Source organism: Peromyscus leucopus, chromosome 16_21 (assembly GCF_004664715.2).
Source record: "Peromyscus leucopus breed LL Stock chromosome 16_21, UCI_PerLeu_2.1, whole genome shotgun sequence".
Classification (NCBI taxonomy): domain Eukaryota; kingdom Metazoa; phylum Chordata; class Mammalia; order Rodentia; family Cricetidae; genus Peromyscus; species Peromyscus leucopus.
The window spans coordinates 8,281,919-8,308,994 of NC_051084.1; the positions used below are offsets into that span (position 1 = coordinate 8,281,919).

The 27,076-nt window shown below is 57.0% G+C and overlaps 1 protein-coding gene across 1 annotated transcript; it reads right to left on the reverse strand.

The window, feature by feature from the left end:
• Positions 1 to 20: 20 nt before the first annotated feature.
• On the reverse strand, positions 21 to 26,303 carry Notch4 (notch receptor 4). Its single transcript, XM_028887915.2, has 30 exons — positions 26,219 to 26,303; positions 25,415 to 25,496; positions 24,988 to 25,283; positions 22,878 to 23,225; positions 22,658 to 22,780; positions 22,308 to 22,544; positions 22,037 to 22,192; positions 21,001 to 21,195; positions 18,730 to 18,843; positions 18,003 to 18,116; positions 17,814 to 17,936; positions 14,404 to 14,563; positions 12,854 to 12,999; positions 12,456 to 12,608; positions 11,751 to 11,868; positions 11,441 to 11,528; positions 10,845 to 10,995; positions 10,236 to 10,420; positions 6,916 to 7,168; positions 6,602 to 6,714; positions 5,269 to 5,792; positions 4,454 to 4,837; positions 4,179 to 4,354; positions 3,569 to 3,797; positions 3,352 to 3,424; positions 3,109 to 3,247; positions 2,282 to 2,577; positions 1,835 to 1,982; positions 1,292 to 1,389; positions 21 to 1,129 (listed from the first exon to the last, which is right to left on the reverse strand). The coding sequence occupies exons 1-30, from the start codon at positions 26,280 to 26,282 to the stop codon at positions 518 to 520; spliced, it is 5,898 nt and encodes a 1,965-aa protein (XP_028743748.1). The 5' UTR covers positions 26,283 to 26,303; the 3' UTR covers positions 21 to 517.
• Positions 26,304 to 27,076: the final 773 nt, after the last annotated feature.

Genomic DNA, 27,076 nt, shown 5'->3' on the forward strand with positions numbered 1-27,076 from the left:
AGGTCCCCGGACAAATTGAGTAACACTTTAAATCAGCTTTATTATTCATGAGTTTGGGGTTCTTAGAGATAGCAGTCGGTAGAGAGCAAAGCCTCATCCCTGCGCCACTTGGGGGGTGGAGGGAGGGGCAGAGGGAGGGCAAGGAGTCATCAGCTGGAGGAGCCATTGGTTACCTTTCATCATCCACACAACGCCCAGCACATGGTAGGTGCTCAATAAATACTTGCCAGCTACTTGTGGGTAGTGGATCGCAGAGGTTCCCTTTGGGAAACCATACACAAGAAACATTTTACACCCAATTTGCCGACAGTTCTTGGTTCCAGTCTAGGGATTCTCAAAATCCACTTTGTCCTCTTGTAGCTGCTCTATTTTCCAGGAAGAGCCCGGCACGTGTCATTCGGGCATCCTAAACCCTCTTCCCAGTGCTGTGCATACTCCATGGGGAAGACAAGCGAGCATACTGCTAAGTCTGGAGTCTTCCAGACTGCCTGTCACTCCCTCCCCTCCATGCAGCTGCCTAGTTTTGATTCTCTCCGCCCGAGTTTAAGGGCACCTCTTGGTGGACTGGAAGACCCCAGGCAACTTGAGGGGATCCGTGTTCTGGGGATGGGGTCAGGCTCGGAGGCGGGATCGGCGCACTGCGGGCAGAGCCGCAGGTTTCCAGGGCCACCCAGTCGCGAGGCCAGTCATCCTGTGACGCCCTGGCCCCGCGTCGCCCACGGGAGCCCGCGGAAAACCTGCGGCCGCGCAAGGGAGGGCCTCCGGAGCCTCCGGACCGGCTCCGGCAGCGCGCATAGGCTGCGCCCCCGCGCGCCCCCAAGTCCACCGACCAAGTGCGAGCTTGCAGACTGGCTCCGCCCCCGCGCGGGCGCGCTCCCGCCGACAGCGTCCGGCAGCGCGGCGCGGCCCCGCCCCCTGACGCGGTGCGTGCGTGCGTACGGGCCTCCAGCGTGGGCGGCCCCGCCCCCTCCAGTAGCGTCAGCAGGTCCCAGTGGCTTCGCTGGCGGGCCACATCTCCCGGGGCCAGCCCGGCCTGGTCCCGCAGTCCTCGGGCCGCCCCGAGCTCCAGCAGCAGCTGCGCCACCTCCATGGCCCCTTCGCGCGCCGCCAGGAACAGCGGCGTCTGCTCCTGCGGGGCGGAGACCGGGAAGCCCGGGGGGGGGGGGCGGTCAGAGTCCCCGCCCACCGGGCGTCAGTCTCCTCCCACCAGGCGCTGGGCCCGCCCCCTTTGAGCTTTCTGGTTTCCCGTGCTTTTGGGTTGTTCTGTGGGGAGTCTGCCGCAGGGGCTCACCCTGCTGTCTTGGGCATCTTTATCAGCTCCAGCCTGGAGGAGGGAGCGGGCAGCTCGGGCGTTGTTCACAGCAGCGGCCCAGTGCAGTGCGGTTTTTCCTAGGGTACCACATGGGAGCCGTTACCCCGCAGTTGGGGGACCAGACTCCTGCGTTCCAGTTTCCCACGGGTTCTGGCCTTCGTGATGGGGGCGGGAGGGGGGGAGGAAGGGAGAGCTACTTGGGTTCCTCACAGGCGGGAAGCGTTGCCCTGGCAACCGACAGTCGGCTGCAAGCGTTGCCCTGGTGACGTCATCGGCGCGCGGGAGGGACAATGGGTATTGTTCTGGATCGGTGGGACCGGGGTATCCCCATCCCGTTCCCGCCGATACTTCTTCCATCCCGGATTCATGGACTGAGGCAAGATGTGTAGTTGACGGCGAAGGGGAAACTCCATACACACAGGAGGGGTATCCTCTAGCCTGTCCCTGCTACGCCTGCTATTTGAACCTCGCCTCATTCCCGCTCTGCCCAGCATTCCGATAGCACACCGGCTCCAACCATACCCCTTTTATCTCTGGCTCCCACATCCGCTCGGGCGGCGATCAGTTCTTCAACCAGGTCCTCCACTGCCAGCCGGGCAGCCAGCATCAGAGGTGTGGTCCCGTCCTCTGTGCGTGCATCCACAGCAGTCCGCCTGCTGGCCAGTAGGAGCTGGGGAGGCAGAAAGGGCCTGTGACCCCTGCGTTACCCTGGACGTCTAGGGCAGGCCCCTTACACGCTTTTGTTGTCTGTTTTGGTTTTGAGACAAGGTCTGGGACTCCTAGTGATCTGCCTGCCTCTGACTCTCCAGTGCTGGGATTAAATGGTAGGCCCTCCAACCCCCTCTCCAGTCGCTGTCTGCCGCCTTCCTCTTCGGCTCAGTTTCCTCTTTGTCAAACCCTAGAGAAAACCTCTCCATTTTACTTGCAAGCTTCCTCCTACCTCCTGCAGGGACCCCAGTGAGCGCTGACCTGGCAGACCTCCCGAGCATCAGCAGCCACTGCAGTGTGAAGTGGGGTGCGCCCTGCCTGGTCAGGCTGGTTGGGGTTGGCTCCAGCCTCAAGGAGGCGGCGGGCAGCAGTTGGCCTAGAGAATCGGGCAGCCAGGTGCAGGGGTGTCTCTCCAGTGCCCACAGCGTGAGTCTGGGGCCGGGCCCCTCTATCCAGCAGTGGTTCCCAGGGTTCAGGAGTTCCCAGCCACGGTCCTTGGACGATGGTGGACTCCACTCCTCCACAGACGACTGCTGACATCAGGCGTGTTACCCCATCTGTGGGTGAGAATGGATACTAGGTCAATGGGAAGAAAACAAGAAGAATAAGTTGGCTGCTGGGAGAATTTCAGCCAGAAGACAAGCTCTGCCTTTTATGGGGGGTGGGAGGAGGTTGAGAAAGGGATTGAGCTCTGACTGTCCTGGGACTCGCTAGACCAGGCTGGTCTTAAACTCACAGAGATCCACTTGCCTCCCAAGTGCTGGGATTAAAGGCGTGATTCACCACTACGTCCAGCTCTTCGTGTCTCCTCAGTAACAGGAGCAAGAAGGCTTTAATTCTCAAAGGTTCTCAGGCTTGATCCTGAGTCATACTTATGTAGAGGTTTGGTTAGGTTGCTCCCCGCCTCAGCTTGCTGAGGGTTTGAGTTTGCATTCCTGACAGACCCCCATGTAGTCCTGTCCTAGGTCTCTGCTCCGAGAGCCACTGTTCTAAAGGTTCCAGTTTGGATTCTAATGGGCTTTGCTTCTAAAAAAGGGTCAGGAGTAGGATTCTGTTTTGTTTTGTTTTGGTCTAGGGTGGTTGTGTACCAGGTCCACGAGTGTCCATGTCCAGAGCCTCCATTTCACACTCTTGAGGAGGGGTCAGCATGGCTACCTGTGGGAGCTCTCCACAGCCGCTGTTCAGTGACCAGAGCTGGCACTTGGAGGCTGAGGCCCTTTCTTCAGCCTTGGGGCAAGAGCAAGGATCAGTGAAAGCCACCAGGTTGTCCTCTCCCCAGCACCGCTGGCACCGCTGGACCATTCCCACCCCACCCTTTACACCCGGTTCACCTCCTCTCCCTCCTCAGGGCCCGAGCACATGGCCACTCCATCCTCATCCACTTCTGCCTCTGGCTTCAGCGCCCTGGGTGGGGTGAGGAGTTCGAGGTTATGTAGGCTAGGGCCCACCAGCACCTCCAGCATTTCCAGAAGCCCCACACGTCTGCAGCGGTTTTCTTAGCTCTCTTGACCCTCCCCTCCCTGAGTCCCGAGGCCTTCTCAGTCTCACTTGAGACCGATGCTGTCCTCGCCTAGTGGGGGCCTCCGTCGGTGGGGCGCCTGCTGCGTCCGAGGCCTTCGAACGAAACCAGGGGGCAGCCACAGGGCCCCATGTTCTCGCCGCTGCCGCCGGCGGCGCCGGATGAGCTGGAGGACAAGGAGAGCTCCTAGGGCAAGGAGAAGCACCCCGGCCACCACTGAACACAGCACAGGCCAGGGAAGCTGGCTGACAGGGGGCCCTGGGAGGAGAGAACCACAAAGGGCAGCATTCTTGGTGAGACCGAGCCAGTGGAGTAGCCTGCCTCAGTTTCCTCACCCGTCTCATGTAGTTAAATGTGTTAATGGTAAAATGCTTGGAGGAGAGCCCATAGCATAGGATGTGGTATGTGTGATAGTTACTGTTCTTTTATGAGCTGGAACCCAAGGCTGGTGGTAGGACTGTGGCAGAGGTTAGTACAGAGTGCTTAGGGAAATAGGGAGGCCGCTGAATGGATGGCCCAGAGGGAGACTCCTTTCAAAGAAGGGGTGTCAGGGAGACCAAGTTCCCCTTTGGCTCTCAGTCTGATCTCTCCCAGAGATGGCATGGGCAAAGGTCGAGGGAAATGGTAGGGGTCACCTACTGGTCCCCGTTTGAGGGTGAGCAGCCAGCAGGGGTCCAGGCAGCAGAGGCTCCAGGGCTCCCACTGCGGCCAGCGCCGCAAGGAAGCGCAGCAGGATCCCGGAGTCCCAGGGACAGCGGGATGCAGGGTGTTCAGGACCGCAGCGGGACAGATCCACTCCCATCACCACCACAAACCTGGAGGAAAGGTCCATCAGGGACTCTCGAGCCCCTGGTCCCCTTCTCCAGCGCCATTTAAATAACTAACATGCGACCCTCCCTCCATCTCTTGCTTACCCAGCACCAAGGGAGTCTGGCTCCTTGCCCAGGGGCTGGTTGTGAGGGGCTGGTCTTTCCCATGAAGAGGAATCCCGAGTTCCGATGAGCTCCTCTTTGGCCCGGGTCCCCGGATAGGGGAACACCATGTTCCTGCCATCACTGTCCTTCCTCACCCAGAGCCCGACCCTCAGAGTCAGGGACAGTACTCGGGCCAGAGCAAGCAGCTGCTGATCCAGGGCTGGCGGACTCAGCACCACCAGCAGGGCCAGGGAGGGCCCCCACTCTGAGTCTCCATCTTCTGGCCTGCAGTCGCCCCCGTCCCAGCCACATTCAGCGCTATTGCATCCTTTTTCACAGTGTCCATTGTGGAAGTGATCTTGGCAGTACTGGTCATAGGCTGGGCTGTGGGTAGAGGAGAGATGGACTCAGGCCTCTCTACGGCCTCTGCCACTGTAGATGCTAAAGGTGGTGGCCAAACACCCTGACGTCTACTGACAGTCTCCTGAGACCAGCCTTTCATCCTGCCCCTCTCCCAGGAAGAGGATCCAAGACCCTTTCTCTTGGGAGTGCTGGTTGTCAGGGGAGGTATTCTATGGCAGAAAGTCTGGGGGAGGGAAGCTGAGGCCTGAGACCTTGGAGCTCTCAGGAGTCCAGACAAAGGCGGTCTGTGCCCCAGAGTGTCAGTCACTCCATTCCTCTGGGTCGGAACCCAGAATTTTCCTTAGCGTGGAAACTCCATGGAGTCCAGTGCTGGTCATCCTGTAACTCGGGCATGTGTGTCTCCCCACCTCCACCCCATCCCGCCTCTCCTTCCGGGGCTCCAGGAGGCTCACGTGCAGGTTGGAGGGATTTCACAGTCATAGCCATCAAACAGACACTCCTCAGAGTCGCACTGTGGGTGGCACCGCCCATCCCGGAAAAGCAGCCAGCACTGGGAATGGGAAGGACAGCCCTTCCAGGGGTCTGGGACCCCCAGGGAGCAGTCCCCTCCATCCCAGTCTCCTCCTGGGCCACTGCAGCCGGCATCACAAGCCCCATCACCACCTCGGCCCTCACACCCATTTGCCCCCGGCCTTTGGCACCGAGGCCCTGGAGAGCCAGGAGGGCAGGAGCATTGAAAGCCAGGGTTGCCCAACCTGGGGGTCTCAGAGCAGCTACCATTGTGCAGGCAGGGTGAGGGCGGCCCGCAGCCTTGTGGGGCTGGGGGTGTCAGGCAGTCAGGGCCCCCAAAGCCACCAAGGCAGGCACAGAGCGGTGGGGAGCCTGGCTTAGGGGAGGGCAGACAGAGGCCTCCGTGGTGGCAATGATGGATGCCGCAGGAAGGGGCTTTGTGGCTGCAGGTGGGGCCTTCAAAACCCTGTGGCAGAGAAGAGAGAACACAGAAGGACCTTGATCAGTCTTCCCTGAGGGCAACGGCTGGGGTAACCCTGCACAGAGGGCTCTAGACTCGTATACGGGAGGGACCTGGGAGAGCACCAAGGCAATTGTAATGGATGTTACAGCTAAGTCCCCGGCTAACTCCACAGTTGGTGGGAACGGGTCAAGTGCGGCTCTGCAGCCATGCTCAGTTTCAGGGTCCAAGTGCATGAAGACTAATCGGCCAGTGCAGTCGACCACTTACTGTGTCCTTGGAGACGGGTCACAGGCTCTCCCCTGCCTTCCCAGGGTTAACAGGAGGAAGGCATAAGCAGAGGAAAGTGTTTGCTATGGTGATCGCTGGGTTGGGCCCATGAGTGTTATGTTGGGATAATGAAGGTTGTCCTGTTGTCCTAACTGAGGCTTCAGCCAGTTCCTGCCCTGAGCCCCTCACACACACCTGTCCCCACACACAGAGTCTAAAGAACTTATCTAAAGCCGTTCAAGGAAGGGCTGGTATTGTTGTTTCATTTTGTGTTTTGAGATAGTCTCATACAGCCCAGACTGACCTCAAAAGTCATTGTGTAGCCAGGGATGACCTTGAACTCTCGATCTGCCTGCCTCACCAAGTGCTGCCATCTGATTGTGCTGTTCCCTGTTCCCGAGAACCAGGGTGAACTTGGGCCCTCACCAGTTAGTTATTCTGTCTCCAGCGCTTCCCACTCACCGCCCCGGGGCTCTGGCTCTGGCTCTGGCATTCTTACCTTTCATCAGTGTAGGGAGAAGGGAAATGGGTGTTGCCGCACTTACCTTGGGGCAGTGGCATGTGAAGCCAGGGGGTGGCCCTGCTGTGACTTCACAGGACCCTCCGTTGGAGCAGGGCTGGCTCTGGCAGGGGTCTGTCTCCACCTCACACCGCCGGCCTGTGGTGGGGGTGAGATTGGAGATCACACATGGCTTCAGTCACTGCTCTGTGTTGCCTTGCTCCTGACACTTGGTTCAGCGCATGGTATGTGGGCCAGAGGATGCTGGGGCACCTTCTCTGGGGAGAGGTGTGGAGGCGGCAAAGGGTGAGAAAGCCAGGCTGTCTTTTGGGACTGTGCCCCAGAGACCCCAGGCCTCACCTGTGTGTCCGGGCAGACATTGACAGTAGAAGGCATTGGCTAAGGAGTGGCAGGCCGCAGTGCCCTCGGGGTGGCAGGGTCGGTCCAGACACTCATCCACATCCCCCTCACAGCGGAGCCCCACAAAGCCTGGGGGGCAGGCGCAGTGGAAGCCTCCAGGCCTGGGGGTGCAGGTTCCGTGGTTGTGGCAGGGTTGAGACCGACAAGCATCCTGTTCTCTGGAGCAGTTCTGTCCTTCGTAGCCTGGGGCACACTGGAGGGGGGGGGAGCGGGGGCAGTAGGTGAGCTGAGCTGAGCTGGTCTGCCAGCCTCCTGCCTCAGCAGCCGGACTCCTCATCCACCACAGCCTGTCAGGGCCACCCGACATGCTACTGTTCAGTGAGAGAGTGTAGCCCACGGTCCAAACAGTGTGACACTGAGCGTTGCCTCGTTTTTGGTGAAACCTTTCCCCTACCGACTTACCCTCCAATGCATTATACATTGATCTGTGTCTCTTGAATACCTGCTTGTGACATGTGCGTGCGTGCGTGCGTGCGTGCGTGCGTGTGTGTGTGTGTGTGTGTGTGTGTGTGTGTGTGTGTGTGTAGGTAAGAGGACTCTTCCACTTTTTGTTTGAGACAGGGCCTCTTAGTGGCTGGGAACTTTGCTGCCTAGGCCAGGCTAGCTGGCCCACTAACTCCCCAGGATCTGCCGGTCTCTGCCTCCCATCTCACCATCTCACTGTCACTGGGATTACAGGCTTGTGCTGCTGAGCCCAGCTTTGTACCTGGGTTTTGGGGATCTGAACTCAGCTCTCCAGGCCTGTGAGGCAAGTGCTGTCTTGGCTGAGCCAGTTTTTTAAGTAGCGCGGATAAAGGGGAGAGAAGAGCTCATCCCTGCTCCGTGCTGCTTAGTCAACAGAGAGACCGCACTGATTGTGTAAATGCATCACTTTCCACCCTCCTCTCAGCCACTGCAGAGAAGTGTTATCTCATTTAACCCTCTTTCCACAGATAACGAGATAGTTGGCAGAAAGGCGAGGATACTCTGGAGAGTCACATGGCCTTGTCAGGTGCTGCGATCAAAGCCACACTGTGGTTTTGCTTGTGAGAGCAAAGTCCCAAGTTCTGTGCTTCTGCCAGATGACATGGCAGAAGGGAGGCTTTGGAGAGTCGGAGGAAATGGACGCACAGAGAATCCAGAGAGCTGTAGGAATGCGCGGAGGGCATTTTGGAAACTTTTGGAGGAGGGAGTTTCATGAGGACGTGGAGCTGAATGGTGGGTGCACAGAGGTTCACTAACCAGGATACATTTCTCTTCATTTTTGAGACAGGGTCGTCCCTGATGTTCATAAGGGTTAGATATGGCGATGCTGGGACACATAACTAAATGGGTAAAGTGTTTGCTTTGTGTAGTGGTTTGAATAAAAATGGCCCCCTATACGTCCATAGGGAGTGGCCTTGTTGGAGTAGGTGTGGCTTTGTTGGAGGAAGAAAATCACTAGTGGGTGGTCTTTGAGGTCTCAGAAGCTCAAACCAGGCCTGGTGGCTCACTGTCTCTTCCTGCTGCCTGCTGGTCAAGGTGTAGAACTCTCAGCTACCTCTCCAGCACCATGGCTGCCTGCATGCTGCAAGGCTCCCCGCCGTGATAACGAACTAAACCTCTGAAGTATAAGACAGCCACAAATAAATGTTTTCCTTTTTAAGAGTTGCCTGGTCGTGGTGTCTCTTCACAGTGTCTAGTCCTCCAAGAAAGTCCTTTTACCAAGGTCCGAATTTAGACAAAAGACCCCATTCCCTCGGGGGCTGGAAGAAAGTTCCTGCTAGCTAAAAAGGAGACATTTTCCTTATCTTTGGCAAGAGGGGCTTGTGGCCCTTCCATTAACATGCGACTGTGGTGCCTATGGTCAAGGTCAATGCTAGCTCTGGGCTCCCCCAGTCCCAGCTCACAGGCCCCCTTTCTCCAGTTCCCATTTAACCCTGGAAAACCTCCCCTTTGTCCCTTCTCCCTGCTTTCCTGGAAGACAGCCATTGCAGTTCGGAATAAACTTTTCCCTTTTCACTCATGAGAGGGCTATTTCTTTACTGCGCCCATTTTCATTCACATAGCAATAGAAACCCCAACGAGGACACTAGCATACACATGGTCCTGCGTGTGATCCCCACAACTATAAAGTAGGTGTGGGGGTGCATATCTACAATCCCAGCACTGACTAGGTGGAAGCAAGAGAGTTTATGGTCATACAAAACAACATAGTGAGTTCGAGACCAGTCTGGGCTACATGAGACCAAGCCTCAAAAAAAAAAAAAAAAAAAAAAAAAGGAAGAAAGAAAGAATGTAGAAGTGTTGCGGGGTGGGTAGGGTAAGGCGCAGGAGAGATGGCTCAGCAGTTAAGAACACAAAGGCAAACAAAACAAACAAACAAAACAGTTCTTTGCTGGTCGTGGTGGCGCTCTCCTTTAATCCCAGCACTTAGGAGGCAGAGGCAGACAGATCTCTGTGAGTTCACGGCCGGCCTCGTCAACAGAGCTAGTTCTAGGACAGCTAGGGTTGTTACACAGAGAAACCCTGTCTTGGGGGGAAAAAGAGCACTTGTTGCTCTTCCAGAGACCTGGGTTCAATTCCCAGCACCCACATGGTGCTTTACAACTATCAGCAACTCAGTTCCAGGGGATCTGAATCTACCTTCTGATCTCCGTGGGTACTGGGCACACGTGTGTGCACATACAGGCAAAACACTCATGCACACAACATTTAAAAAACAGTTGTGTTTCTGAGCACAGGATTCAGACTGGCTGTGCTTTAATCCCGGCATTTCCTCTCTTTCCTGGAGAGTGGCCTGGACCAGCGAGGAGAAGCCCTCCTCCAGCTCAGAGGAAAACATCTTCCAGAGGCAGGTGCCTCCAGGTCATCCTGCAGTGGAAGAGTCGGGAAGGGGCTGTTCTAGGCCAAGCAGCAGTGGAGGATGAGGCTCAAAGGTGGAAACAGCTTTGTGATGCTGGAGCAGGGGGTGGGACAGAGCAGATGTGGCCGAGGGACAGGCAGGAAGAGATATGCTGCAGGGCTTTGGAAGAAGTTGTCCCTGGGGGTCTTAATGAGGGAGGGACAGGTCAGCCTCTGTTTTAGCAGATCCCCTTGGCAGTGGGGTCAAGACTGAACCAGCAGAAGGACAAATGTGGAGGCAAGGGTTGGAAAAAGGTGAAGGGAAAAGATGTAGGAGGTGGGATGGCCTGACCTGGTGGGTGTTTGGGTCCTGGCTTCAGTGGACGAGAGGACTGGGTAAGCTAGGTTCTCACCACCCCTCCTGTGTTGTCACATCTCTGCTCCTCTAGACCTCTTACCTGGCAGGCATAGCCCTCAGGCTGGGCCACACAGGTGGCCCCGTGCTGGCAAGGCTTGGACTCACAGGGGTTCGCATTATCCTGGCATAACCTGCCTTGGAATCCAGGAGGGCACTGGCAGAAATAGGAGGAGCCCCTGTCTACACAGAGGCCTCCGTTCTGGCACAGGTCAGAGACCTCTATGCCTGGGAAGACAGACAGACAGACAGGAAGGGGTGGAGCTAAGCGGGGTGGAAGGGTTCTTGGCCCTGCCCCCGCCGACTGCTCCCCCCCCCCCCACTCCGAGTATTCCCTAAGAGGCTGGGCAGGTGAGATGTTGGTGCTGCTGCGTTCCCTGGGTTCACTCCAGTGGCGCTCTGGAACCGTGGTGGAGCCGGGTGACTCCAGGTGAGACATGCTAGTAATTGTGTTACACTGGAGTCTTGCCTGGGCTGTTGATGTTAAATATAGTAACAGTGGAGCTGTTGTAAGACTGTCCTGTGTGTTGAACTGTGGAATACATTAATCCAGTTTCTCTTGGTTGTTTTGGCTGTGACCCAAGCTGTGTGGCTGCCCTGGGGCCTGGGACAAAGGAGGACTCTGCTCCCCAGTTGGTCCCGGGGGTGGTACCTTGGCTCATGGCAGCCTTCTGGCAGGACAGGGGGAGGTCACAGCGAGGTCCTGCCCATCCCTGGAGGCACAGACACTGGAAGGAGGGTCCACTCTGGAGGCATCGGGCAGTGTGCGGGCAGGGCTTCTGGGCGCACAAGTCTACCAGAGTCTGAGGGTTGGAAGAGAATAGGAGATAGGAAGGTCGGCGCTCCTGAGACCCAGAGACGAGCAAACGCTCTCATTTCTAAGATGCCGTGCTTGCGGAAGGCCTGAGCCGATGACGACCCCCTCTGACTTCTCTCTTCCCGTTTCAGCACAGTCTGCAGGGTCAGAAACTCATCCAGCTCACCCCCGACCCCCAGACTTGGCCTCGGGCTTGCTATGTAGCTGAGGCTGGCCTTGAACTCTCGATTCTTCTGCCTCTGTCTCCCAAGCGTGGGGATTACAGGTGTGCACCACCATGCCTGGCTTTCCTTCCTTCTTCACCTCACACCCCAGTGAGACGCTAACCCTAGACATCTTTTCCCCGTTGCTCACCCGTTAGTCCCCGGGACCCCACTAGCTAGAGCTCTCCAGCCTCTCCCGCTAGGCACATCTGGCTTATTGCACCTCACCTGGCAGCTGCTTCCTGTATAGCCAGGGCTGCAGAGACAGCGGGCGCCCTGAGGTGTGTCTTGGCAGGTCGCCTTGTTCCTGCAGGGGCTGGACAAGACAGAGATGGTGTGTGGGAAGGTGATGGGAGTGTGTAATGCGGGGTAACAAGTTTGGTTGTGGGGAAAGGGTAGGTCAGCTCCGTGGAGGAGGAGCAGCCAGAGTGTGTGTGTGTGGGGGCTGTGGAAGCACAGAGCCCGAGGAGAGGTAGAGAGGAAATGGGGGGCTGAGGGATCCTCTGCTCTTCTTGGGGGGGCCTCACACCCTGCTCACCTGTCTGCACAGCTGGGGCCAATCTTCCCCTCACAGCGAAGCCCCTGGAAGCCCGTGGCACAGAGGCAGAGGAAAGTGTCAGGCTTGCTCACACAGGTACCCCCATTGAGGCACGAGGCTGGAGAGAGGAGTCTGTGAGGGGTTGGGTTCCATGCCTGTAACCTGGCCTGTGACCTTGGTCACACCCAGCACAAAGGTTGTCCACCTCTCACCAGCACAACTCACTGCTGTCCAGTTAGTTATTTAAGATTGTTTTTACATTTATAGGGTGGGGTTATGTGCATGTCACAGTGGGCATGTGGAGGTAAGGGGGCAACTTGAGGGGTCAGTTCACCCCCACCATGTGGGGCCTGGGGAGCGAACTCCTGTCTTTAGGCTTGGCAGCAAGGGCCTTGGCCCTCTGAGCCATCCCTCATCCCTTCTAATCTGTTTGTTTGACAGGGTCCCATTGAACTGAACCCATAGCCAAAGACGGCCTAGAATTCCTGATTCTCTGCTCCCATCCCCTGAGGGATTACAGGTGAGCACCACCATGCCCTGTGGTGATGGGCGTTGAATCCGAGGCTTTATGGGTGCTAGGCATGCCCTCTACCAGCTGCACCATATCCCCAGCCTCCAGTTAAAATTTCAAAGCAACACCACCCACACCGTACGGTGCCCAGCCCCCGTCACCTGCTGTGGTTCACAACCCAGGACAGCACTCACCAGATACACAGTGGTCAGTGACGGTTTGGCAGTGGGGACCTGTGTGACTTGGAGGGCAGGTGCAGGAATAGCCCTCAGGGCTGGTGCTGCAGGTGCCACCATTGAGACAGGGCCCCGAGTGACAAGCTGTTACCTCCTCATTACAGGACAGCCCTGAGGGAACAGGTGAGCTCTGAAAAAGTGGGGTTCCCCTCCCTACCGTCTTGCTTTATGCTTTTTATTTTCCTTTCTCACCCCTGTCCCATAATCCCCTGCGCCATCCAACCTCTTCCTCCTGCCTCCCAAGAGTCATTGTGCCCCCCACAGCCCACACTCAGTGCCCCTCGCAGAGCTCACAGTCCCAGCTTTGACTTGTGGGGCTGTAGGCTGGAGTGGACATGGGATAGGGAGAGACTCACCCATGTAGCCCGGGGGGCAGGTACAGTTGTAGCCAGAGGGCTGGGGGTGGCAGGTCCCCCCATGGGCACAGGGTGTGGAGATGCATCCCCCAAGCTCGGTCTCGCATTCTGGCCCAGTCCAACCCGCGTCACACACACACGAGGATCTGACCATAAAGAAAAGGGAAGGGTCCCTCTCCCTCCCTCCCTCTGCCTTTCTGTCTCCGGTCTGGACTCTTGGTTGCCTCCTTTCCATTCGAAGGAACTCTTTTACCCATTATTTTTATGTGTATGGGTGTTTTGCCTGCATGTGTATCTGGGGACCAGCAGATGTTGGACCCTCTGGACGGGAGGTGTGATGGTTGTGAGCCACCATCTGGACCCCTGTCCTCTGCAAGAGCAGCCAGAGTTCTTTTTTTTTCTTTTTTTAAATTAATTTTTAAAAATTTATTTTACATACCAACCACAGTTTCCCCTCTCTCCTCTCCTCCCATCCCCTCCCCCACCTCCTTCCTACCCCTCCTTCCCCCCTCATCCACTCCTCAGAAACGGTCAGGCCTCCCATGGGAGTCAACAAAGCATGGCATATCTAGTTGAGGCAGGACCAAGCTCCTCCCCGCTGCATCAAGGGTGAGCGAGGCATCCCACCACAGGGAAAAGGTTCCAAAGAGCCAACTCATCTGCCAGGGACAGATCCTGGTCCCACTGCAGGGACCCCACAAACAGACCAAGCTACACAACTGTCACCCACACGCAGGGGCCCTAGTTCAGTCCCGTGCAGGCTCCTGAAGCCAGCGCTCTTAACCACTGAGCCATTTCTCTAAGCTCCGTTCCTTCTTTAAAAAAAAACTTAAAAAAAAAAAAAAGATTTTAGGTACCCAGGCTGGCACCTTCAAATTACTATGTAGCTGTGATGAGGCACTCTACCAACTCTCTCTCTCTCTCTCTCTCTCTCTCTCTCTCTGGTCTCTCTCTCTGTTTCTCTCTCTCTGTCTCTGGTCTCTCTCTCTCTCTCTCTCTCTCTCTCTCTCTCTCTCTCTCTCTCCCTCTCTCTCTCTCCCTCTCTCTGTCTCTCTGTCTCTGCCTCTCTCTGTCTCTGTCTCTCTGTCTCTGTCTCTGTCTCTCTCCTCCCTATCCCTTTCTGTCCAGGGTTTCCTGTGGCTCAGGCCAGCCTCAAAACTCACTGTATAGCTGGCTGTGGCCTCCCTTGGCTGCCTGATCCATTTGCCTTGACTTGGGCGGCAGTCCTGTGATAACACACCTGGCTAGTTCTGTGTCAGGAAGTGTCCACACAAAGCAGATACTTAGGTAATGAGAGACAGCAGCCCTGGTGTGTGTGCTTTCCTCTGCCCTGACCCTTAGTTCTCCCCTGCTACCTTGATGATGCTCAAACTTTCCCCTCCGGGGACCGCTCATCAGCTGCGTCTCCCCTTCTCTTTCCCAAGGAAGCTTGCCATCTCCTTCCTGTTCCCCATCAGGCCGCATCCCACTGGCCTGCACCCACCCCAAGCTGTCTTCTTCTGTCCTAGCGGAGGCTGATGGGGAGGAGGGCGTGGCGGAGGCTGTGTTACCTCTGGCAATGGCCATGGTGGCAGGTGCAGTTGTCCTGGGCGGGGACACAGCCAGGACTTCCGTCAGGGCAGAGGCAGTGGGCTCTGTCTTCCTGATCTTGGCATTGCTGCCCAGGTTGGCACAGGTTCGGGGTGCACAGGGGAACTTCACAGAGCTGGCCTGTGTGGGTGGGTCGGAGAGGGAAGTGAGTCTGAGAGGGACGGAAGCCCCTGTATGTCCTGAAGGGTCAAAGGCCGGTGGGCGTGGCTTTCTCATTCTCCATGCACCTGTCTTTTCTTGGTCTCTGTTGGGACACCAACTGTCTTCCCTACGTCCTTGCCCTGTTCCTTCCTGAGCTCTGGGTCTCCTGTAGCTCCCCGAGTGGAGCTTTTTCCCTCCCAGCCGCCATCTCTCCTTCAGCACACTGCCTGGCCTTCTGTTTTGACCTGCTCTGTTCTCAAGGCCACTTCCTGTTCAAAGCCTTTTCATTTTCAGTCCCTGTTGGCTGGAGTCCTGTGCTCCCAAGGAAAGACACGGGGGCTCATAACTGAATGTAGGAGTTGCAAAATTTTGACAACAGTAAAGTTTTTCTAACATACAATGACTAAAAATTAATTCAAAAATCAAAGGCAACACGAGCTTGAGATGCTTGTATCATGCAGCAGCTGCATGCAGCCTTGGTTCTGAACACACAGACCACCCCACTTTCTACTGCATGTGTCCCTACCCCTCAATGACGATGACAAAGCCGGCCAGACACATGGCTCAGATCTGCGATTATCATGTGTCATACACTGTGGTGTTTTTACGGTACACACGGAGTTTCCCATCTTGTATGTCAGTTTAATGATAGGAAACAAAGACTTCATATATTCCTGTTCTCAGTTCTCAGCATGGAGCAGCAGGTTAGTTTATCTGGCTTGTCTTGTCTTCTGAAAACAGCCAGATCCATCTCAGTAGTGTGCAAATTTTCTATTGGTCTTTAGCAAATGGCCAAATTATATGTATACCAAAGAATTGTTTTAAAGCAAGTGTCTTTATGGTTTGTTACCAGTGCATGCTTGATTGATATACTTATTTTATATACTTTTAGGTTTGAGGTTGAATAAAAATTTCTTGAGTGAAAAGGGGTCACAGGTGGATTGAAAGTTTAGGGGCCCCGACTGACCTATCGGACCCTCTGCACTCTCTCTGTCACTCAGCCGTGGTCAGCAGGAAGTGCACTCACCCTGCATCCGATTTAAAGCCACCTGACAACCAACTATTTGTCTTGCATCTGTGCCTGCTGTTGTGACATTCACTAAATTTTTTTTTCCCCCCGAGACGGGGTTTCTCTGTGTAGCTTTGCGCCTTTTTCCTGGAACTCACTTGGTAGCCCAGGCTGGCCTCGAACTCACAGAGATCCGCCTGCCTCTGCTTCCCGAGTGCTGGGATTAAAGGCGTGTGTCACCACCGCCTGGCGACATTTACTAAATTAATTAAAATTATTTATTCATTGTGTGTGTGTGCTCGCGTGTGTTTATGTGACATGTGTGTGGTATGTGTGTTTGTATGATGTGTGTGTTGTATGTGTGATGTATGGTGTGTGTGTGAAATATGTGTGTATGTGATGTATGAGATATGTATGTGTGTTGGTGTAATGTGTGCTTGTGTGTGTGTGGTATGTGTGTGTGTGGTGGTATGGTGTGTGTATGGTGGTATGGGGTGTGTGTGTGTGGTATGATGTGTGTATGGTGTTGTGTGTGTGTGTGTGTGTGTATGGTGGTATGATGTGTGTATGGTGGTATGGTGTGTGTATGGCGCTATGGTGTGTGTGTGTGTGTGTGGTGTGTGTGTGTGTGTGTGGTATGTGTGTGGTGTGTGTGTGTGTGTGGTATGTGTGTGGTGTGTGTGTGTGTGTGTGTGGTATGTGTGTGGTGTGTGTGTGTGTGTGTGTGTGTGGTATGTGTGTGGTGTGTGTGTGTGTGTGTGTGTGTGGTGGTATGATGTGTGCATGGTGGTATGGGGTGTGTGTGTGTGTGTGTGTGTGCTGTGTGTGTGTGTGCTGTGTGTGTGTGGTGGTATGGTGTGTGTATGGTGGTATGGGGTGTGTGTGTGTGGTATGATGTGTGTATGGTGTTATGGTGTGTGTGTGTGTGTGGTGTGTGTGTGTGTGTGTGGTGTGTGTGTGTGTGCTGTGTGTGTGTGGTATGTGTGTGGTGTGTGTGTGTGTGTGGTGGTATGATGTGTGTATGGTGTTATGGTGTGTGTGTGTGTGTGTGTGGTGTGTGTTTGTGTATGGTGTGTGTGTGTATGGCGCTATGGTGTGTGTGTGTGTGTGTGTGTGTGTGTGTGTGTATGGTGGTATGATGTGTGTATGGCGCTATGGTGTGTGTGTGTGTGTGTGTGTGTATGGTGGTATGGTGTGTGTATGGCGCTATGGTGTGTGTGCGTGTGTGTGTGTGTGTGTGTGTGTGTGGTGGTATGATGTGTGTATGGTGTTATGGTGTGTGTGTGTGTGTGTGTGTGTGTATGGTGGTATGATGTGTGTATGGTGGTATGGGGTGTGTGTGTGTGTGTATGGTGGTATGATGTGTGTATGGTGTTATGGTGTGTGTGTGTGTGTGTGTGTGTGTGTGTGTGTTGGCAGGCATGTGCCATTGGCACTGGCCAGATGACAGCCTGCGAGTCAGTTCTCTCCATCCACCTTTACGTGGGCTCTGAGTTTCGAACTCAGGTTGTCAGGTTTACAGTTGGTCACATTGACCTCCTGTTTTCTGTGGTGCTGAGGATTGAACCAGGGACTCACACACACTTGGCAAGGTCTTTGCCCCTGAGTCGCACTTCCGGCTCTCACTGTAAGTACCTTCTGCAGTGACTGGTTTAAGGGGCGTCCTCTCATTCTGTTTTCACATCCCAAACATCTAACACCCTCCAGTGGGCTCACACACCCTCCAGTGGGCTCTTCCCCCTCCAGTGGGCTCTTCCCCCTCCAGTGGGCTCTTCCCCACTCCAGTGGGCTCACACACCTCCAGTGGGCTCTTCCCCCTCCAGTGGGCTCTTCCCCCTCCAGTGGGCTCACACACTTCCAGTGGGCTCACACACCCTCCAGTGGGCTCTTCCCCCCTCCAGTGGGTTCTTCCCCCCTCCAGTGGGCTCACACACCCTCCAGTGGGCTCACACACCCTCCAGTGGGCTCTTCCCCCCTCCAGTGGGCTCTTCCCCCCTCCAGTGGGCTCTTCCCCCCTCCAGTGGGCTCACACACCCTCCAGTGGGCTCTTCCCCCCTCCAGTGGGCTCACACGCCCTCCAGTGGGCTCTTCCCCCCTCCAGTGGGTTCTTCCCCCCTCCAGTGGGCTCACACACCCTCCAGTGGGTTCTTCCCCCTCCAGTGGGCTCTTCCCCCTCCAGTGGGCCCACACACCCTCCCAGTCCTTTCCCTGTCTCCTGACCTGTGAAGCCAGAAGGGCAGAGGCAGAAGAAGGCTCCTGGGAGGTCAAGGCAGCTGGCTCCCGTGGGGCAGGGGTCACTCAGACACTCGTCCACCTCAGTCTCACAGCGTGGCCCTTCAAAGCCTGTGGCATGGGGGAGGGTCAGGGACGGCACCGACGGCCCCTCCCCAGGTCTGAACCTCAGTTTACCTGGGAGACACTCGCAGTGGAAGGCTCCGGGCCGGTCTCGGCAGTGCCCTCCATTGGCACAGGGGGCACTGCCACACTCATCCATGTCTTCCTCACACCTGGCACCCGTGAATCCTGGCAGGGAAGGGGTGGGAAGGGACGGTGTTCACGATCATGCAGGGAGGCGCAGCGTGAGCAAAAGTGAGTCTTCTGCGGAGACTCAAGGTGGGTGGGCGCAGGGCAACAGAAGCGATACACAAAGAGTGGAGCTCAGCGCCTGCTGGCTGCGAGGCTCTGGGCTGTGGGCAAGCTACCCAGCTTCCCTCCCTTCTCCTTTCTTCCTGTGCAGAGTGAGGGAGTAGGAGTAGCAATGGCGCCTGGGCTGGGGGTCTGGATCCGAGGTAGAGCACTTGCCTTGGGCGCTCATGCCTGCCTCCCCAGCACTGATAAAGAACCCCTCATGTTACCATGGGAAGGAGACATTCTCTGCGTCCGTGGAGGCCAAAGCCGGCCTTCCACCCGAGGACGTGCAGGGCAGCACACCGAGGACAGGGGAGCGACGTGTCAGGACATAGGCAAGTGTGGGGAGCAAGCAAGGGAGGATGGGGGACGAGACGGAAGAGTTCGGGGTGCTGAGAAGGGAGAGGGAGAAACAGGCTGTTTGGCCAAGGGGGAGGGGCCTTCGAGGGGTGCCGGCCTCCAGGGGTTCCCGGGGACCGAGCTTGGCTGGACCCGAATCTTCACCCACCGGGAAGGCAGAAGCACAGGAAGCCGTTGGGCAGGTCCTGACAGGCTGCTTGGTGCAGGCAAGGGTCAGAGGCACACTCATTGGTCTCCACTTCGCAGAGCCTCCCTTCCAAGCCTGAGGACGCAGACGGGTGAGAAGTGGGGCCCAGCCAGGCTCAGCCAGGGGCCGCTGGGCTTCCTGCCTGGGATCCCTGCGCTCCGCAGCAGCTCTGCCTTGGATTGCAGAGTAAAACCCAGTGCGTCCTGCCTGAGCTGCGCTGGTGAGCCCTGAGGCGTAGCTGCTCTGGGGTGTGACGGCTTCCCCCAGGTCTGCGGGCTCAGGGAGCAGGGTGCCTGCAGAGGAAGTGCCCTTTGAAGCCCTTTCTGTGTGCCTAGAGGGTGGGGCTCACCTGGTGGGCTGCCCAGCCTGGAGATTCTTGAAGTCCAGTGGGAAAGTGGGCGTCTGTCTGGAGGGTGATTCAGCCCTCAGGTGCTATCTAGGCCTCTGTGCCAGGGGAACAGGGATCCTGGCAGGGGTGTGGTGGTGGTGATGGTGGTGGTGGTTGTGGTGTTGGTCATTGTGGTAGTGATGATGGTGATGTGATGGTGGTGGTGGTTGTGGTGCTGATGTTGGTGGTAGTGATGGTGATGATGGTTGTCTTTGTGGTTGGGATGATGGTGATGTGATGGTGGTGGGTGGTTGTGGCAGTGGTGATCGTGATGGTGGCGGGTGTGGTGTTGGTGATGGTGGTAGTGATGGTGGCGATTGTGGTGTTGGTGATGGTGGTAGTAGTGACGGTGATGATGGTGGTGGGTGTGGTAGTGATGGTGGTGGGTGTGGTGATGACGGTAACGACAGTCATGATGGTGGTGGTTTGTGGTGATGGTGGTAGCTGTGGTGGTGATGGTGGTAGCTGTGGTGGTGATGGTGGTAGCTGTGGTGGTGATGGTGGTAGCTGTGGTGGTGCTGGAGCAGGAGGATTTGAATAAAGGCACCCCAGAAGCAGACTTGCTCCCATTTTTACCTTTAAGTTCACCCTGGTCTCAATGGTCTCACGGTCAGCCCTCCGACCTCCCTGTCCCCTCCTCTTTCCAGGGAGCCTTGACACCTCTTGCTACCTGTAACTTGTCCCCTGGATGCAGTTTCTCTACCTCTCTGTGCCTGTCTGTGTGGCCTGAGCCGTGATGCTTGGGTGCTGCTCGGCTTCCAGTAGTGGGGTGGTTAAAGCCGTTGCAGCCCAGGGTTTGAATCTTGGCTCTGCTCCTCACTGACAGTGTGACCTTGGATAAGTCTCACTCCACCTCTTTGTGTCCGGTTTTTAAATTTATGCAATGGGGATACAGTGTGCACCGCCCTCTCCCTCCTTCTCGCATGGAGGTAAGAGTGTGGGCGGCCCTGTGGGTAAGAGTGTGGGCAGCCCCGCGGGCGAGAGTGTGGGCAGCCCCGTGGGTAAGAGTGTGGGCAGCCCCGTGGGTGAGAGTGTGGGCAGCCCCGTGGGTGAGAGTGTGGGCAGCCCCGGGGGTAAGAGTGTGGGCAGCCCCGTGGGTGAGAGTGTGGGCAGCCCCGTGGGTGAGAGTGTGGGCAGCCCCGGGGGCGGGAGTGTGGGCAGCCCCGTGGGTGAGAGTGTGGGCAGCCCCGGGGGCGGGAGTGTGGGCAGCCCCAGGGGCGGGAGTGTGGGCAGCCCCGTGGGTAAGAGTGTGGGCAGCCCCGTGGGTGAGAGTGTGGGCAGCCCCGTGGGTAAGAGTGTGGGCGGACCCGTGGGTAAGAGTGTGGGCGGACCCGTGGGTAAGAGTGTGGGCAGCCCCGTGGGTAAGAGTGTGGGCAGCCCCGTGGGTGGGTAAGAGTGTGGGCGGCCCCGCGGGTAAGAGTTAGGGCGGCCGTGCAGCATTTCTTTCCCATTGCGCCGACTCCAGCACACCGCCCATGTGGAATTTCAAGGGTTGACACTTCATCTCTCCCTGGGAGAGTGTGTAAGGAAGGGGGTCGTGCTGGGCTGGTATGAACAAAGCGGCAAAGGTACTGTCATTCTGTCTGGGCCACTGTGTACAGTGGATCAGGATGTACACTGTGATGATCCTGGAATACCAGGGTGGAGTACCCTGGCCCTGGATTATGCAGTGCGCGGCCTCATGACAGGGCAGCCCCCCCCCCCCCCCGCTTCTCCTAGGGGCCATGGGTACCCCAGCTTTAGCTGGGAAAAGCTGACTCCGGTCGGTCACTCTGGCAATTCCCCCTGGGTCTGAAGTCAGTTCTCTGTCTCTCCCACCCGCGACCCCACCCAGCTAGCTGTACCTGGTGGGCAGATGCAGTGGAAGGTGGCAAGCAGGTCCAGGCAGGTGCTGCCTGGGCGGCAGGGCTGGGACAGGCACTCGTTGTGGTCAGCCTCGCAGCGGGAGCCCGTGTAGCCAGGTGGGCAGAGGCAGTTGAAGGAGCCGGGGGTGTTGAAGCAGGAGCCGCCGTGTTCGCAGGGACTGGGTCCTTGATGGGCTGGGAGGAGAGAAGAGCTGAGTCCACAGAGGCCAGGGCTGGAAGGACAAGGAGGCTAGAGTCTCGGGAAGGCGTGGGGGCTGTCTGTGGAGACGGGACTGATCAGGGAAGGGGGCTATGTATTTATAACGGAGGATGAAGGGACAACCTGAGGGGTTGGAGGGCTGAGCACTGGGAGAAGGGTTGATCAAGTCCAGACTCATCCAAAGAAAATCAGCGTTGTGTGTGTGTGTGTGTGTGTGTGTGTGTGTGTGTGTGTGTGGTATGCATTTGTGTGTCTATATGTTTGCATGTGTGTGAGCATACACATATGGCTGAGCCCAAATGTGTGTGAATACAGAGGTGCAAGGTTGATGTTGGGAATCCTTCTCGGCTGTCCCCCGCCCCCCCTTCTTACTGAAGCAGGGTCTCTATATCAGATCCAGACATTGTAGGTGTGGCTAATCTGTCCAGTCAGTTTGTTCTGGGGAGTCCCTGTCTTTGCCTTCTGAGGCTGGCAGTATAGAGGGCCATCACGCCCACCTGGCACCTGCCACCTGTTGGCTTCTGGGGATCTAAACTCCAGCCCTCACACCTGCGTGGCAAGGGCTTTAACCATGGGGCCACCTCGCCAGCCCCACCTGCTCCTCTTCTGAACTCCAGGATGGCCTGGAACTCAGTATGTACTTGAGGCTTCCTCCTGCTTCGACCCCCCTGGATTCTGGGATTACAGGCACGTGGGATTACGTGGCACTAAATCATGCCTGGTTCAGTTTTTCCATTTGCTAAACCATCTGCTCTGTCCTCTGTTGAGAACGGAGGCCTGGCTGGCCTCCGAGGGGCTCTGCTGGGGAATCCTCACCCATCTGACACTCATCCAGATCCTGGTGGCAGGTGGGTCCCGAGTACCCAGGCTGGCATAAGCAGAGGACAGAGCCTGTCAGAGGGTTGGTGCTGCATTGGGCATTCCCATGGCATGGCTGGCTCAAACACATGTCTTCCAGGTGGCACAGGAGGCCTGTGGGAGACCGAGGGGCAAGGCTCTTGCAGGCTGCTTGGGACTCCCTGTTGCCCCCTCCAGGAGCTTTCTTGCCCTCCATGCCCCACCCCACCCCTACATCCTCTGCCTGCACCTGTGCGTCCAGGTGGGCAGAGGCAGGAAAAGGAGCCCACGCGGTCAATGCAGGTGGATCCTGGGGCACAGGTGGCAGCCGCACAGTCGTCCAAGTTCTCGTCACAGCCTGGGCCTCCCCAGCCACTCACACACACACAGTGAAAGCCACCAGCTGAGTTCTGGCAGGTGCCACCATTTCTGCAGCGAGGGGGACCCTGGGCTTCACATTCATCTATGTCTTCAGAGCAGTCCCAGCCTGCAGGGGGTGTAGAGAGGGGAACAAGGGCTGGCCTCGGTGAGGATGGAGGCGGGGGGATGGGGGGGGCAGGCATTGCTGCTGCTACCATGAACTTGCTTTGAACAACTCACCCTTCCAGGTCTTTGGGCAGAGGCAGGTGTAGGTGCCCAGCCCATCCAGGCAGGTGGCCCCGTTCTGACACTGGTGCCTGACACAGTCATCTGGATTCATCTCACAGTTCAGACCCGTGAAACCTGACAGGATCGTGGGGTCAGCCACGGAGCCCACCCAGGGGAGAGGACCCTCCCTGCTCAGAGAGAGGGGTGTAGGAGAGCTGCCAGGAGACTCTACCTGGGGGACAGAGGCAGAGATGAAAGGTGGCGTCTCCCTCCGGCACCAGCTGGCAGGTCCCTCCATTGAGACAGCTTCCAGGAGGGCAGGGTCCCTTCCTGAGCTTGCACTGTGGGCCCTCCTGCCCCACAGGGCAGAGACACTGGAAGGAGCCCAAGGTGTTATGGCAGGAAGTGCCCTTAGGGCAGGGTCCTGGCTCCAGGAAGCACTCGTTGACGTCGCGTTCGCAGGTGTGACCCTCGAAGCCAGGTGGACAGCGACACTGGATCTGGGGGTATGTGGCCAGGCACACGCCGCCATGGGCGCAGGGGTTGGCTGAGCAGAAGTCTCGGAGCTGACACTGCTCACCTGCAGCAGGGCACAGGGGTGGAGTGGGGGGGGGATGTTCGGGCACTGCTCGGGTCTAGTCTATGCAGCTTAGCTGACTCCGCGTTCTGTGTGCACGGGCTCTGCTTCTTTTCCTGTCTCTCCCGTTATCCTCACACCCTCGTTGCCCTGGTGCTCCGTGCCCTGCCCTAGCTTTGCTGTGCCTCAGGAGGGTTGTAATTAGACTGTTCGTATCTTCTGCTTTGGAAAGCACATGTAGCTAACAGTGGAGTTTTACACATTGGGGTAACCTGGGAAAACTTGGGTTCCCTGCAGTGACCTTCTTGGGGGAGGTGAAAAGCCTCAGTGGCACCCTACTGGGTCACTTTGCCTCTCTGAGTGGATTTCTTGTCTTTGTTATTTAGTTTTTGGTTTTCTTTAAGGCAAGGACCCGTATTGACACGAATCTGAAGACGACTTCGAACTTCTTTCCCTCTTTTTTTTGACAAAGGGTCTCTCTAGACAGTCCTGGCTGTCCTGCAACTTGCTATATAGACCAGGCTGGCCTCAAACTCAGAGAGATCCTCCTGCCTCTGCCTTCTGAGCGCTGGGATTAAAGGTGTGCGCCACCACATCTGCTCTGATTTTGAACTTCTGATTCTCCTGCCTCTCCTTCCTGAGTATGGGTGTGCGTGTGTGCCACTACAGCTGAGGTACACACCGCCGCACGGAGCCCAGCCGTCCGCGCAGCAGGCCAGGCAAGCACGTTAGCAAATGAGCTGCTATCTCCAGCTCTGTTTTCTATTTTTTGTTCCTCTCCTTCCTCGCTGTGGGGCGGATCCCAGGGGCTGAGCTCAGGCTGTCAGGGCTGGCAGCAGGTGCTGCCCACGGAGCCATGGTCCAGCTGCCCCCAGTTCCTTCCCCTTTTTTCATTTTACATATTTTTTTCACATGTATGGGTGTTTTGCTTGTGTGTATGTGTGTATATCTGTATGTCTGTGTACCACGTGTGTGTCTGATACCCGTAGAGGCCAGAAGAAGATGTGTCTGGGCGATAGTTTCTAGGTTGGGTTGTGGGGTGGGAAGACCTACTCTAAAAGTGGGCAGCACCATTCCCTGGACCGGGGGTTCTGGACTGCCTGAGAAGAAGGAAGCAAGCTGAGCACCGTGCTCAGCTCCATCTGCGGGCTGCTTAGTTTTGGCTCCCAACTTGCCACAGCCTAGATTCACCTGGGAAGAGAGCCCCGATGGAGGAATTGCCTAGGTCGGGTTGGCCTGTGGGCGTGTCTGTTGGGGATCATCTTGATTGTTAATGGGTGTAGGAGGGCTCAGCCCACCGTGGGCAGCATCATTCCCTAGGTGAGGGTCCTGAACTACATCAGACAGGAGAAAGCTAGATGAGAGCAAGCCAGCGAGGATGGTCTTATTCTCTCTGTCCCCCATGGTGGATGCTGTGATTGGCAGCTTTGGGTTCCTGCCTTGACTTCTCAACAGTGGGCTGGCACTTGGAAATGTAAGGCACGCAGACCCTTCCCTCCCTGTGCTGCTTTGTGTCAGGGTGTTTATCACAGCAACAGAAACGAAACAGGAGCGCCCTGCTTCCAGCCTGTTCCCACCACCGTGACTCCCCCACTGTGAGCTAGCGGAACCGTCAGACTGTGAGCCAGCGGAACCAGGAACCGCCAGACTGTGAGCCAGCGGAACCCTCAGACCATGAGCCAGCACAAACCCTAGGGGAGCTTGGGTCTGGGGTTTGTCACAGCCTCAGGAAGACTGATGAACACACCCCTCCTTAGATGCTCACCTGTCCACCCCGGCTCACAGGCACACTGTGGGCGGCCTGAGGCCTGGACGTAGCAGTGGCCCCCGTTGGAACAGAAAGAAGGTGGACAGACGTCTTCCAGATGGGTTTGGCATCGCTCTCCGGTGAAGCCGGAGGGGCAGGTGCAGGAGAATCTGGGGGCCAGTGGAGAAGCGGGGCTCGGGGACCTTGGGGGTGTGGGAAGCAGGGGTTGACAGCTCCCGCCGTTCTTGCAGAGTTGGGAATCCCAGCAGGGGTCAGGAAACTGGCAAGTCTCACCCAGAAATCCAGGGGCACACCTGGGGTGGAGGGACGCTTCAGGCCGGTGGCCCCTCTTCCGTTCCTCCCCAGTCTCTTTTTTCTCATTCCTCACCCCGCTTTCGCTCTCCCTTCACTCTCCCCAGCTCCTACTCCCATGATGCACACTCACTGGCAGGTTCCTTGTCCCCGAGATAGCCTCAGGCAGGTGCCTCCGTTGGCACAGGGTTGCAGGGAACCTCCACACAGAATTTCTGGGGAAGAGACAGGAGGAAAGGGAACCAAGGACCCGTGATTGCTCTCTCTCCACTCCGGGTGCTCCTTAGAGGCCAGTGACTGGCAGCCCCATGTGGCCCAGCTGCATGCTGCTTTAACTCCCTCACACCCCCTCCCTCTCCCTCACACCCCGTCCTGGTCTCCACATGGTCCCTTGGTCCCTTCCATTCAGGACTTCTGTTATTACTCCAGCCCCCTTCCTGTTTATTCTGCAGTCTCCCAAGCTCAGCCCAGCTTCATCCCCCGGAAGCTGGACAACTGGGATTAGGAGGGAGCCAAGGGCGCTTCTGGGAGGTGAATGGCTGAGACACCTAAGGGATTTCCTTCAGGAAAGGCCAGCAACGAGCCCCTGCGGGTGGGGACAGCTGGACAGAAAGGGACCTGGTGGGCTCTTCTATGTCTCTCTTGCTCCTCACTCCTCTTTTCCCTACGGCAGGCAGTCAACCTTTTCTCCTGTCTGTCCCACACCAAGAGCCCTCTGCCTCTTACTCCAGGGCCAGCTGGCTTCTCCCTGGGGTGGGTACCCTCCTTCCCACTCCTCAGCAGCCCCTGGGGTCGTCATCAATCCCTGCAGATTGTTCCCACAGTCTCCTTCTTCCAGTGTCCCTTCAGAGCCTGGGGCTTGGCCCTCTTCCCTGACCTCACCAAGCATCTCCCCAAGTGAGTTATGTCCCCACCCTTCACCTCTGGCATGCCTCACCTCTGGTCAGGATGACTGGGAAACTGGGCAGCAGCAGCAGCAGCAGCAGGGACCGGGGCGGCATTCCAGAGCGCCTGCCCCTGGCCCGGATCTCCTCTCCCTCTTCAGGCGAGGACCCTCAGAGCCCTTGTGGCCCGGCAAGGCCACCTCCTCTGGCTCCACCGCCCCTCCTTCCTTCTGGGCCTGCTGCACGCCTCAGTCTGAGCTGTTTCCTGAGTCACACAATGTCCTGGACACCCTACTGATGGGGGGGTTGTGTATGTGAAGGAACACCAAGGGAGGGTGAGGGAGGGGCCTCTGCTGACAGCCCCTGAGAAGAGGACAGTGTGGCTGGCGGACAGGTGAGAGAAGGAGGAACTGGTGTGCTCCCAGGGTGGGGGTGCCCTGTCTTTTTAACTCTTAGTCCGGTTTCTCATTTATAGGACTGGGAGCAGCAAATGGCTGCCACTGGGTCCCAGGAAGGGCAGGGTGTGGAGACAGAGGTGTTGGGACGAGGTGAGAATGATTGACTTCTGGTACAGGGCGCACCCACTTCTCAAGGGACCAGCAACTTGTCATGAATTGAAACGGGTCATTTTGGCGGAGGGAACCCAGGGGACTTCCAGGCCTTCCCTTGACCCCTTCTGGGGTATTGTTTTTAAAAAGGTGTTTTGAGACAGGATCTCACTGTGTATGTGGTCCCAGCTGGCCTGGAACTTGTGGGAATCCTTCTGTATCTGCCTCCCGAGTGCTGGGGTCATAGGCACGTGACTCCATGCCTGATGTCTTTCTGGGGGAATGGAGCCGATGCTGGGCCCACGCCCCAGTGGAGATGGAACCCAGGGCTTCTATGTTCTACACAAAGGCTCCATCAGTGAG

Coding starts and splice junctions, on each gene's coding strand:
- Notch4 (XM_028887915.2), bottom strand. CDS start 26,282: ATGCCGCCCCGGTCCCTGCTGCTGCTGCTGCTGCTGCCCAGTTTCCCA. Junction 7,169..10,235: donor CTGAGGGCTATGCCTGCCAG/GTAAGAGGTCTA, acceptor CCCCCCCTCCAG/TGTGCCCCAGGCTACGAAGG. Junction 2,578..3,108: donor CATGGACACTCGTGGACCTG/GTACACAACCAC, acceptor TCTCACCCACAG/ATGGGGTAACACGCCTGATG.